At 41.4% G+C, this 13,746-nt stretch overlaps 1 protein-coding gene across 1 annotated transcript in view; it reads right to left on the bottom strand.

The window, feature by feature from the left end:
* Window positions 1–5,929: 5,929 nt before the first annotated feature.
* LOC124160079 (palmitoyltransferase ZDHHC6) overlaps window positions 5,930–13,746 on the bottom strand; it is a 31,040-nt gene continuing 23,223 nt past the window's right edge. The window contains exons 8-9 of the mRNA XM_046535797.1: window positions 12,501–12,688; window positions 5,930–10,819 (exon numbers count right to left, since the gene is read on the bottom strand). Of these exons, the coding sequence (XP_046391753.1) occupies window positions 10,600–10,819; window positions 12,501–12,688 (408 nt within the window). The 3' untranslated portion in view covers window positions 5,930–10,599. The remainder of the gene's footprint in view (window positions 10,820–12,500; window positions 12,689–13,746) is intronic.

Raw genomic sequence — 13,746 nt, 5'->3', positions numbered from 1 at the left:
CCATCGGTCCATGCCCCATGACATAATCGCCAAGCAATGTCTGCATCAACTCCCAAGGTTGGCCACTTCCTCAAAGCTAGCCACAAAATTCCATCGTCAGTATGTTTGCCCTTCAAAGGCCAAAGGTGGCTATTTTGTAAGTAGAGGCATTCTTTATAAACAAAGGCTTTTTGAATTGGCAGAACGAGACTTTTGTCTTGCCTGCGGCTGAAATATTTGAAAGCATACGAAGGACTTGGTGGTGGCCAACCGGTCGGTACAGGACGCTCAGATATTCTAAGTTGTGGATTTTCATTCGGTGTCACTCGGTACATTTTCCACGCTTTCATGACGCTATGATAGAGTAGGTCATTCGGGTGGAGACGACTTGGGACGATTCTCTCGGTCTGAGTGAACAGAGTGTAAGGATCGTCCACCTCCCACTCTCTTCTAATGCACTCCAACGCCAGAGCCCTCCTCATACTGGACATTGATCCGAGGGCAATACGCTGCGCTGTGAGGTACCGGAAAGCAATCAGCTTTGATAAAATATCCACCAATCCAAGGCCTCCTTCATTTAGAGGTGTTGACACTATTTCTTTGGTAACCCAATGCTTCCTATCACACCATACAAAGTTCACTAGTATGGCCTGTAACCTCCAAACTATATTTTCCGAGGGAGAATAGGAATGTAGAATATGCCAGATATTGATTACATATTAGTACCCTTCCCCTGAGAGACATAGGCCCTGCTATTGGGGTCCACCTACGAATGGCTCTTAATATTCTTTCTCGTATATCTGTATCCAGAATATTTTGCTGCCTCTCTGGTTGCACATCTATCCAAGCGCCGAGACATTTAATGCCATCTTTAGACCACTGAATGCCGAGGGGGTCGTCATCCTGTGATCGCCAAGGTCCAACCCACAGGCCGCGACTTTTGCACATATTCAATTTTGCACCGCTGTGTGCAGAATAAATTTTAAAGCTCAGTGATTTTATTGAAGTCATCGTTTTTATTTATGTAAACCGTAATGTCATCTGCGTACGTGCTTGCTACAATACTAGAATGTACCTGACAAGGGATTATTACAGGGGTTAACTCGTGTCTGAGTTTCCTCATCAAGGGCTCAAAGGCAATTGAGTATAATTGCCCAGAAAGAGGACACCCATGTCGTATTCCGTTGCAAAACGGAATGGGACTGGTGAGATTTGTCACAATTCTTACCATGCATGAAGAGTTTTCATAAAGGGTTTTGATCATATTAATAAAACTCATACCAAATCCCATTTTTTCCATAACTTTGAATAAAATGGCTTACATTATCGAAAGCCTTTTTTTGATCCAAGGATACCACAGCTAGAGGTTCTTGGCTATTTTTATGAAGATTAACAAGATCTCGAGTGCATGCAATTGAGTCATATATGGTTCTCCCAGGAATGCAATAAGATTGCTCTTCAAACACTAGAGAGGAGATAACTTTTGACAATCTATTAGAGAGAGCCTTCGCTAAAATTTTGTAGTCAGTATTAGTTATGGACAAAGGTCTAAGAGAGTCAACTGTCTCGACCTTATCAGTTTTTGGCATAAGCGTTATTACTGACGTAGATGAGGTTCGAGGAAGCCTTCCTCTTTCAAAACTGGCATGAGCCATTCTTAGGAAGGGTTCTTTCAATACATCCCAAAATCTTAGGTAAAATTCAGGGGTCAGGCCATCCATTCCCGGGGATTTGCTTTTACTTAAACTCTTGAGCGCATTTAACACCTCATCAGCGCTGAGAGGAGTTTCAAGGGAACGACAATCGTCCTCGGTAAGAGGAGTGAGAGTCGAGAGGAAGGAATCTATATCCATGCTAAGATCACAGTTTAAATGTGTCGGTGGACTAAAAACATCAGAAAAATGTCGACGAACCTCAGCCGCAAGTTTTGAAGGATCACTTTCCCATCTCCCACAAATTTTAAGTCTGGTAATGGGCTTAGGCATCAACCTTGATGCCCACTGTGATAAGTGAGCAGTGGCAGGTGCATCATTTGCTAAGATGCCCTCCCAGCCCACCTTGGCCACCAGAGCTTTGGCTTCTCGAGCATAATAGCCATCATCATTTTGCGCATTCATCTTGATACCCCTTTTATAAATAATTGCGTGTTCTTTAATCTCTGACTTAATCACCTCCCAAGCAGAGATCGGTCCATCATAAGATCGCAGTGTTGGCAAGGACGTAGCTAATAGTTTTGCATGCTTGCAATATTCCTCATTCTCAAGAAGTGTATTGTCAAAACGCCAGTAAGGTGACTTATGTGTGGCGTGTGACACAGCCAACCACATCATGACGGCTTTGTGGTCTGAAAATGAAGGCAATGTCTCAACCCGTCGGACACGTTCAATTTTCTCCTCAGAAATGTAAAAGCGGTCTAACCGTGAAGCAGTAGCTATTCCGCTGTGGCTCAGGTGGGTGTAGCCAGGATCATTGGATCTCAAACGTCTCCAAACATCAATGAGACGGTGTCTATTTACAAGATGTCTTAAGGCGGCAGCATACCTTGGGTATCTCTCAATTCCATTTGTTCTATCAGCTCTGGGAACAAGAGTGCAATTGAAATCACCCCCAACAATCACCCATGTGTTTTGATTGCCCTGAGTTGAAATAGTGTTTGTAATGTACAGGTTAACTAAATGCATTAATTCAACTGCATTATCCTGTATGTGAGGGCCATATATGGTAACAAAAAGGAAATTTTGACGGTCTGGGTAATTGGTCAAAACTCTAAGTGCCAATGCATAGCCTTGTGCGATCATATGACGAGAGACAGAGCAAACGCTAACATTTTTCTTGACTGCTATAGCGGTCCCTGCATGTGGAACCATTGGAGTAGTAAAATGAAAATCGTACATTGGCAAGGATCGCATAGTAGGTGAGTCGGTATAAGTCTCCTGAATGAAAACTATATCTGGCTCATATCGCCTGAGATACAAGGACATCTGAGCCCATTTCATGACACTGCGTACCGAGCAGGCATTGAGAGTCATCACGCGTAGCTCACTCATTACTAGCAATAAATAAATAAATTATAAATATATATCAATTTAAAATCAACCTTAGTCAATTAAGGTATACGTTGGATGACGCTAAAAATTCAATAAAAAATTTAACTAGTTAAAAGTATTTATAAAATGCATAACAGATGAAGGAATTCATTGCTTAAGTGCGTTCACGAGCCTATGCAGCCTAATACTGAGCGCTCGATCCCTTACAATTTTCCTCTCATCAAGCTCAGTTAGCGTTGAGCGTAATTCTCCGCGATCAAGGAGAAATTCTTTAGCTTTTTTGTGAGGATCAGCTCTTTTTACAGCATTCAGGTACCTCTTAAGGGTTTCAAAAGGAATGGCACTGAAATCAGGATTTTCTAAGTAAAAATCCTCAATCTGTTGCAAACCTACTACGTCCAAACTTTTTGAACCTCTCTTTCGCTCTGGGGAGTCAGGAAGGCTCTCGGTGCTGGCCTCGTCAGCAGATTTCTTCCTTTTTGCCGATCTTTCAGACATGGAAGAAGTACCAGGAACGTCATACAAATCATCAACATTTGATAATGGCGAAGAGAAGGATTGGGTATCAAAGTCTCTTTCTTGGGACTCACCCAAATTATCATCATTGATGTTTTGCGGAAGTTCTTCCGCAGTTTTTCTGTGTGTCGAGGGATGAGAGGTATTTGGTGAAGTTGGTAGGGTAGTTGGAGAGGAATCAGCGCTATCTGGGACAGCGTCATTCGAGGACTGGGGTGGGAGAGGGGGTAGACAGGCAGACTCCTCCTTCTGTTGTGTGTTATGTGTAGTGTGTTGGGCATTCGCCTCATCACCCTCGGCTTCCGGAGGTAAGAAGCGAGGGCATTCCGATGAGAAATGCCCGTACCCTTTACACATGTGACACCTTTGGTCGTCATGCATAAGATAAATTCTGTGAGGATTATCCCCGATATCTACGAGAAAAGAATCGGGTAGTAAGACGCCGTCGCGTCGGACCACATAAACCATTCTCTTCCAAGAGTTGACATGGTCATAGCCTTCATCCTTCATGCCAATGGTTTGATGGTAAATTGGTGAGACGACTCTGACAGCTTGACTCAATATTTCAATAATGTCACCATCGCTCACATCAGGAGGGACATTAAATGAAATAATTTTTTCAGACCTGGTGACAAAACGCCTGGCCTCCACCCAGGTGTCATTTATGGTGATACCTCCGTGTTCAAGCATAAAGGTGTCCACCAATTTCTCTGATTTCAAATATATACAAATTCTCTGGTGAGAGAGACGTGCAGCGTGCGTAATATTTCTCCCCCCTCCCAAAATCTCACCAACCTTGAGGACATAGACATGGATAGAGGTATCGGGAAGGGCGGGGAGAATTATCCCCATTTTTTTATTAGGCCGTCCAGCAATAGGTGTAATTTTTTTGGTTTGAAAAGCAAATACAGTGTTATTTTGTGCAACGCGTCCATCTGGTCGGCTGACGTAGTTCTCAGCGCCACCGGTCCTTGCCGCACGAGCGTACGTCCTCGCGCGAGGCGGCTGGAGGGAGGGGAAGTCGGAGTTGGTGTTATCAGGAGCAGGCGGAGTCACGCTGAGAGGGTGGGGGACTGGTTTCCTTCCGCTGGCTGAAGAGGAGGGGGCGGCGGCTGGCAGCGGCGTGAGGTCCGTCGATGTTCTGCTAGGATCGGCCGACGGTTTCAAGGTCACCGGCCGATGCATAGGCCCGGAGTGGGAGGGGTTGGGAGTAAGGCGTTCTAGGCTAGCAGCACGCGATATGGGGGTTAATGCGAAATCACTTGATGTGACTTTCGTCTTACAATTATCACTAGCAGCACTCGTAACAATGATTTGGGCTTGCACTGGGACCACTGGTGTACATACGGTAGATACGAGGACTCCACGCTCTCGTCGTAGACGAGTGGCAGGTGTTGTTTCCTCGGCAGATCCAAGAAGGTTAAGGCGTCCAATATTCCTTATTGGTGATCCATTATTTGGTGAGCCTTTTCTAGGTGATTCCGGGGTTGATTTCGCCATTGTTGTTGCTGTTGCAGTAGAGTTAGTAGTAGTAGTAGTAAGGTGAGTAGAAATCACGCCATCGCCTTCCGCAGCCGACTCCGAGTCCGACCGGGACGAAGCCCGGCCGGCGGCCGCCTCCTCCTCGCGGTCCGACAAGCCGAGTTGACTCGCAACACCAAAACAGCAAAAACAGCAACAAATTCAAAACAGCTCAACTCTCGATGATGGTTGTTACACCAATCAATAGAGAATGTAATAGCGCACACGATGATGCAAAATAATAAGCAAAATAGCACGCTTAACAACACAAAAAACTCTGAAAATCGGGAGCTCGATGAGAGAGCGTCCGAACGCCACGGAGTGTGTGTGGGCAGCCAATTTAAACTCGATGGGGTAGAATGAGGGGAGGGGAGAGATCCTCTCGGAGGAAAAGTACAAAAAGTACTCAAGTGTCTTAATATGTATGTAACTGTTTCTTAGATCTACAGCCCGCTAAAACATCTGATAGTGTGATTATTACAAGGTGCATCACACAGTAGCCAGTATCCTCACAATGGAACCTCAAGAAAAGGTCCGCAGAGCACAACTTAAAGGGTCTGTGCGTCTACTGTGCTCTGAGGGTTGCTCAAGTGTTACCCTTCTCACACAGTTGAAGACTGGACATAGGAAGGAAGGGGTTGACCACTCACTTCTCTTTTCTTCCACTCCCTGGCTGTTTCACTTTTTGCTTTTATATATAGATATACATATATATAATTTTCGGTGGCATTACCACCTTCCTCGGAGTTATGTAAAAGACTCAGTCTTGATATAGTCAATATATATATATAATATATATATATATGTACTAGATAATGCCAACGTATTCATCTCATACATAATACAAAACATGACTACCCACAAACTTCTGGATTTATAAAGCATTTATTCAAGTAGACCACATTTCCATTCAAAGGTACAAATTTACTCCATAAATATAGAGGAAGATATGTAGGCATTTACAATGAGCTATGAACCTGAAGATATGGCTTTATATAAAGGCATCCCCATCAGGTTAAGTGTCATATTACAATTTGAGTATAAAAGCTAGAAAAAGGCAGTTTCTGCCCAGGCCAACTCTCACAATTTGACAACACACTATATTGATAACCTCATTGCAAGACCTTTGAACTGAGCTATTAACAATTAGAAGTCCACGTTAAAGATGCACCACGGAATGCCCTAAAGTGTGTTATTGAGTGGTTAAACATGATTAAAGACTTACATAAATAATACTTTCCAAAAACATATTAAAGAAAACAAAATAAATAAGCAAATGCTTCCAAATAAGCAGTCTTGTCATTATGTTTTTAATTGGATTAGATAATAATCTTTGGTTTCCTCTCTTAACTTTAATAAATGCTTAATAAGGATTAAGTAACAAGAAGACTTTAGAAGTCAAATAACAACAATGGAGCCATAATCCACCGCAATCAACTGAACATCAGGGAACCACACAAACAAATCATACAAGAAAAATGTATTCAAAGAGTATTCACTGATCCTATCAGTAAAAATGTCATATAAACAATACAATAAATTCAGCAAAAAAAATTCAGTAAAATCAAAACCTACAGAAATTCAACACTTCAGTCTAACATTACAAAGAATCCCAGTTTGTGTTGACTGTTATGACTTGACAATCATGGAAATTAATGCTGCATGGAAAACATGAAAGATGAGGGAGGCAGGGTCTGATGGCAAGCAGCACTCAGTGAATCACAATTGATTCAAGGAAATCAGTACAGATGGAAGAAAAGATAAATTATGACAAAAACAAAAATCTTCCCTATCCAGCCACAGAGGATTAAAGCAAAAAAATGCAAAACTGCCTGCCACTTTTCATGAGTGGATCAAAAGAGTAGGTACAGTTTTGTTTAATCAAGTTTATTTGATCTCAAAGAACTTTCCGCTGGGGGAAGGAATTGCTCATCCAAGAGTAAGTAAGAGTGAACCACACACAAGGCCAAGGATCAGCTGAAAAGCAGTGAACCACTTTAAATTGAGATAGTGGTGCCATCAGCTATTCTGAGAGAGGGTTAAGGCAGTTGAATTTTTGCCGTGAGTACAGGCAATGGACCAAGGAACAGAAAAATATAGGTGACTCCATTTTTCAAACTTTGCAACAATAGCAATAGAATAAAGTTAGTGGAAGAGGCAATTCACGGGGTCAGATAAAGGTTGAAATAATGTGCCAGATGTAAAAAAATAAAACAAAATCAAAGTGCCACTTACAGCAAACTTATTTCTTTACCAAAAGCCCTTAACTTCCCCCTAAATAGTATGTCCTTGTTGAATCAATTACATCACTTCCACATTATACATGGCAGTCCAAAAGGCTTACTTAGACAAACATGGATATACGTAGCATGGAACGCCAGAAGATCGACAAGGGTAGACTGAACTGTGCCTCCTAGCAAAAAAAGGGGTATTTCGTCAAGGGGATGTTGGGACCACCATCACCTTGGGCATTGGTGCAAGGTCCCTGGCAAAGGAGAGGAAATGAGTGAGGAAGGAAATAGTGGAGTGGCGTGCTGGAGTCTGGATGCTCTCATCACATGCCAATGGGAAAATGCGAGCCACTTCATGGCTGTGGAGTGGAGGCCTGATTGTACGGTGAAAATGGATTATTACGTAGGGAATATATCCTCTGTCGAGTCAAGGATCCTTTTGGCAAGGCATATGCGCCGTGAAGTCATGCCCATTCAGAAAGATATGGGAAATCAGCAGAAAGAGCTGCAAGGGCATTTGTAGCATAAAATACATTAAATCCGATTTGCAAGAAAGTTTTTTCTCTTGATTTACTCCGAGCAAGCGCATTTTTGTATTCACTGGTTATTCCATACTCGTAATATACTAGAGTGGCATTGGAGGAGGGCCTGAGTTTCCATCAAACTTCAGTGAAAACGACAGAGAATGAGCAAATGGCAAATGATGTGAAGGACATCTCTACAACTTCACCTGTTGTATTTTGCCTTCTTTCATTACACTTCAAACTTAAGCCACCTCACTTCAAACTTAAGCCATCATCTTGATATACAAAGTAAAGAATTAGAAAACACTTGCCTTTACTTCTGACATAACAATTTCGCCTTTGAGAAAATGCTGATGTCAAATATTCCAATTTGAGTAACATTGACAAGAGTATCGTCCATGTATCCAGAAAATTTTAAGATGATAGCTAGAGAAGTAAACAGGTAATATGTGAGGGAGGAGTGAGATGGAAGCATGTCATTAAAAATTAATACGTATCCACCCACAGAACCCCACTTCAAGGCTTCTCTTTCATTTCTTCCTGGATTGTGCCACTTCCAAGGACAAACAAAATATGTAATACACCAAGAGACTTCCATTAGAAGAGGTGTGTTTAAGAAAGCCATTAGGCATCAAGTTAGGAGAGCTAAATAGGGAATATACGTACATGTTGAACAACAAGAAAACTTCTTGCACTTCCAGAAGACTTATGCATACTTCCCAAGGAGAAATGCATTCCAAAAAATCCTGTGGAAGTGAATTAATTTTTTCTTGTTGGTTAAACATGAGTTATAGATTTCACAAAGTTACGCCAGACACCATCCTATTAAAGAACATACATTTGGGAATTGGCATGAAGATGATTTCCATCCAACAGTTGACTAATGCACCTTGATTTCTTAATGCTTTCCTTGGATAAATGCTACGGGAAAAAATTTCCTAAAATACAGTGTGAGTCATGACATGTGTCTTCTCAATTTCAAATCAAAGTGAAAAAATGTTCAGAAAAGATTAAAGTGAGCTTCCCATGCAACATAATGGATTGACAATGGTTGCTCATACTGACCGAGTATGTATTGTTGACAATTTTGCAGGCACACATTGGCTACCTACGACCACAACCACTTCCATTGAAAATTTAGCTTCTTCATCCATGGCATACATATTCATGAACGTTAGCCTAAAAAACAATCTGGATCATCAACTTAGCGAAAAATATACAAGATGGAACAATGTCTTTCCAACTAAAATGCTCTCATCATCATAAACATGACAACCACTCCACAACGGATCTTCCATAACTTTGTTCACAAAGAAGGTTAACACGGAAACAAGTTAAGTGCCTCTTTACTTTAGAATAGGTCATGGCAATGTCCACTTTTTCATTAACCACGCTACGTAAGGCAGTGGAAAAGTTATCATGTGCATAGAAATTTTATCATTCCCTTGAGTGGTGGATATCACGGATCTTGGTGAGGAGCATAAAACATTATGATGTTAGATTGTCCACTTTTGTGTTGGGTGAGGCCTCAGAATGACATTCAAAGCAATAGAGGAGTTCTAATATTGTCCAAGGGCACGTGTGCTCTTATGTGGTATTCGTTGTGGAACACACTTTGACCCATATGGCGTATATTATGATCCCAAGTGCTGGTTTAAACAGGGAATGGAATCATTTTACCCTTGGGACAGCTCCCCATGGATTGAGCTTTCCAATCTCCAGCAGGACCTTTGGATTCGACATTAGTGAGATGAAAATGATAATACACAAGCAATGCCAATGTGGCCACGATACATGAGCTGATACAGTGAAAGAGTAGAATAGGACATGGGGGAAGACCAGTGGAGGGTGCTGCAGCTCAGAATTCCCAGCCAGGGCTGATGCCATGGTACGCAATAGAGGAGAGGTGGGAAAGAAACACTGTCGTATGCAGCAATGGACAGGCCTTGGGGATGTTCAGACACACGCAAGGGTGATAATCAAAGTTATACAACTGTTTCATTCTAAGTTGGAGACATCCATCCCTTGAGGAGATCCATAAAGAGGAAATTCAACAGTAAAGATTACTGAGAATGCACTCGAATGGGAAGAATTTGTTACCACAATCAGGCAGAGGAACTGGTCAGCTGACATTGATGGCACCGCATCTCGTGGGCTCATCCTGCAAGAGATCCTTTTGGAACGACAGTCCAGTAGTGAAGATGCAGATGCTGTGTTGTGAGGCAGCAATAAACACTCACAGTGGGCAACAAAAACACGGCTGAAATCGACACTGGCAAAAAAAAAGGCTCAAACTGAGGCACATACTGAATTCGACGGATAGCAATGGTTCCTCAACACAATGGATACGAAAGCGAATCAAATTGATTGGATTTTCAAGTAGTGTGAGCAATTAAAGAATGAGATTAAATGAGAAAGCTAGACATAGTTATTTAAACGTATCCAAAGGTAATCTTTCTTTCCTGAGGGCTCTCTCAATGAAACAGACATTGTTCGAGGAAACTTGATATCTCTGAAGTACCAAGCTGAGATTAAAACCTAAAAATCAATCAGCACTTGCAGGTAAACCTTGCATATTTTGACACCACATCACAATATAAATTATGGTCCTCATTAGTCACATTAAATCATAAATCCACCCTATAATCACATAACTTAAAAACATGCTAGCCTATGCATGAAAAATACCACAGTGAGAAAAAATGGAAGGCTGCTTTCATTCATAAAGGAACAACGTCACTAACACCTAAGCAACATGTAACAACTAGGCATAAACCAGCATCAATTATCTTTCTTGTCGGAGTTGTCCCTGGAATGGTTTTCGCAAGGCACTGGCAATGGTGTAGACGATCCTCTCACCACACTCCTCATAGACCCGTTGATCACTTCCACTACGCAGCGCCTCGGGAACCAACCCCTCACCCGACTCCCACCTTTCCTCTGTCCGTCCCCTAGGCCGTCCACCAATGCCTCACCCTCCTTCTCACCAAACAGCCAATGCCTGTAAAGGAGCACATTCCATGCAAAATCACCCACCAAATCTTCCACTTTTATCCAGACTTTTTCCAGTGAGACTGGAACTTTCTTTTACATCCCATGAGGAAATCAACACCTAGCCACCCACAACACTTCTGGCTATAACTTCTTCCATCAATGTAATTTATTAACCAATATCTGAAAAACATTACACTTGGCCTGGCACAAGTGCCAATGACACAAGCAAAAACAGGATTTTCAGCAGTACATATGGTGTGATTCAAAGCCAGTTGCTGGGAATCCTTCATCATTGTATTGCATTCTCATAACATTGCATTTCTATTTGTAAAAAGAGTGAAGATTTTTTTCACCCCTGTCCTAATGAGCATTCAAAAGTCATTGACAAATCAAGTTTGTTTTTCGTAATGTGTGCATTGCGAATCTCAATTGCTTGTGTCATTGCTTCCATTGTGCTCTTCCTATGGCAGCAAGAAAATAAACCCAAGAAACCTCGTGCAAGTACGTATTCTGAGTACGTATGTTACATTGTTATTGAGGCAAGCACGGTTCCAAGCGTTTGGTCCTGGAAGTCATGTCATCACTCTTGCATCCTTGGAATCTCGACCATTCAAGTACAGTCGGATTCAAAAGTATTGCAACAAATGGAGCGGCACCACTTTCGCTGCCGTTTGGAAATCGAGTTTCGGCATTTTCTATTGTACCAGTGGGTGGGAAATTTGAACAACATTCCCACCTTCCGCAATATTTTTATAACAACATTGTTAAAGGGAAATGTATGCGGGAAATGTGCAATGTTTATTACCACATAAATTATGCAGCTCCTGCTAGATAATATATATCTATGTCCAGAACGTCAATTTACCTTCTCTTGCAAGTTAGCCGATCCGTCGAAGTAAATTGTCTTACAATTAACGCTGAAGCTTTTCAATCAGCGATATCGAACATAACATACATATAAGATATCTGCCGCAATATCACATCAAATAATGCCACTGAGTGTTTAAAATCAGTTTGCTTTAGCAACACTAGAAGACTGGTTAATTCCCTTGCCTGACAAAGCTCGTAATGAATGCACGAAGGAGTCAACGAGTGAGATGGACTAGTGGTTAAGGAGAAGACTTACCACGGCAGCAATCCGAAGTCGTTAATTCGAACCTCTCCGCACCAATTTTTTTTCAGTTAGATAGTATGGCAGTAACATTTTTTTAATCCACTTTGATGCATATTAACTTAATTAAACACTGCTGTCGTTTTAAAATTTTGAATGGAGAAAATTCTCTTTTTGCTTTCCGCTGATATCATTATTCGTTTCGGACATAGATATATTATCTAGCAGGAGCTGCATAGTTTATGTGGTATTAAACATTGCACATTTCCCGCATTCATTTCCCTTTAACAATGTTATTGTAAAAATATTACGGGAGGTGGGAATGTTGTTCAAATTCCCCTCCCACTGGTACAATAGAAAATGCCGAAACTCGATTTCCAAACTGCGGCGAAAGTGGCGCCGCTCCATTTGTTGCAATACTTTTGAATCCGACTGTACATGTATCATTCACTATTGAGACTTAAGCTTTATATAGTATGTATATTGCATGCCAATAGAAAACTACACATTTCCAGATGTGAATGATGCATGGTGGCAGTGAAAGAGCTTTCAGGAAGTGAGAAATGAATGTACTAACACTTTCCACCGAGTGACAAGAATGGTGTCCCCCTTGGTGATGCGAATGCGCGGCTCGTCGGTGAGGGGAGGACGGCAGCACACGGACAGCCCCTTTGAGATGGGAAACCACGAGCCCGAGTAATCCTCCATCGCCAGGTACCTCCTGGTCCTCTCCCTCTTCTCCTGCTTCTGCTCTATCTGCTCCCTCTGCAACACATCCTCACATTCAGCTCATTTGGCACTTTGCATTTGCATTCCCTCCATCCAAACATATACTAATTCCACATGGAGAGAGCTTTCAAAGTTACCAGATTATATGTATAATAACAGATTTTTCATTAACCAAAGAGATGCTTTAAGGCAGATATATTGTAAATCCTTTAAGAGAGATATATTGGAAAGAGTCTCTTTGGTTAAATATATGTATAAACGTATTTATATATTATTTATTTTATAAATATATGTATGTATTTATGAATGAAGTAATACACAGTAAACTCTCGATTATACGAAATAGGGTATTACAATATTTTCCATAATACCAAGTGAAACTGTGGTCCCGGCTAAAAGCCCATGGTAAACACATGGTGTTATTCGATAATATGTACTTCATATTATACAGTACCAGCACCAGTTTTGATAATAGTTTTGAATTTACGAAATGTTTTAAAATTACGAACATCGGGCTCAGACCCCAGGAGCAAATGGCATTCATTTATACAAACTACGGCTAAACATTTGTCAACAAAACTAGTTATTCCTGCCAAAGCAGCAAAAAATTCAGTGCTTCTGTCTGTGGTGCATCAAAGTGTGAAATCTTAAATGTAGTGCAACTTTGGAGGGAAAGGGTTCACCTAAAAAAGGAATCGAGGAGAAGTTGGAGTTCAGTAAAAATATTGTGGCTGACACAATTTCCCTATTTATGCACATACTCGTAAACATCACCTCAACAATACTTTGTAGTTTCGCATGTGAGGAAGGTCACGCGGGGTATTTCTTACACTCCTTCTTAAACCCTACATAATTGACTCATACCAAGAACATACCACAAGTCCATAAAATTGCTCAAATTTCAACGTTCTTGGCAGTGAATACCGCTTTTCAACTCAACAGTTGGAAATATGAGGAAAGAAGAGAATTAAGTCACTCAGTGATAGAGGAAATATTTTTCATTTTAGAGACAATGTTACATTTGGGAGGGGGGAAAGGTCGGGGAAAATACTGCGGCTGTCAACGACAAGGTGGGGAGATTGTAAGTATATCAC

The sequence above is a fragment of the Ischnura elegans genome, chromosome 6 (assembly GCF_921293095.1).
Source record: "Ischnura elegans chromosome 6, ioIscEleg1.1, whole genome shotgun sequence".
NCBI lineage: Eukaryota > Metazoa > Arthropoda > Insecta > Odonata > Coenagrionidae > Ischnura > Ischnura elegans.
This window is presented reverse-complemented; position numbering and strand designations above follow the sequence as displayed.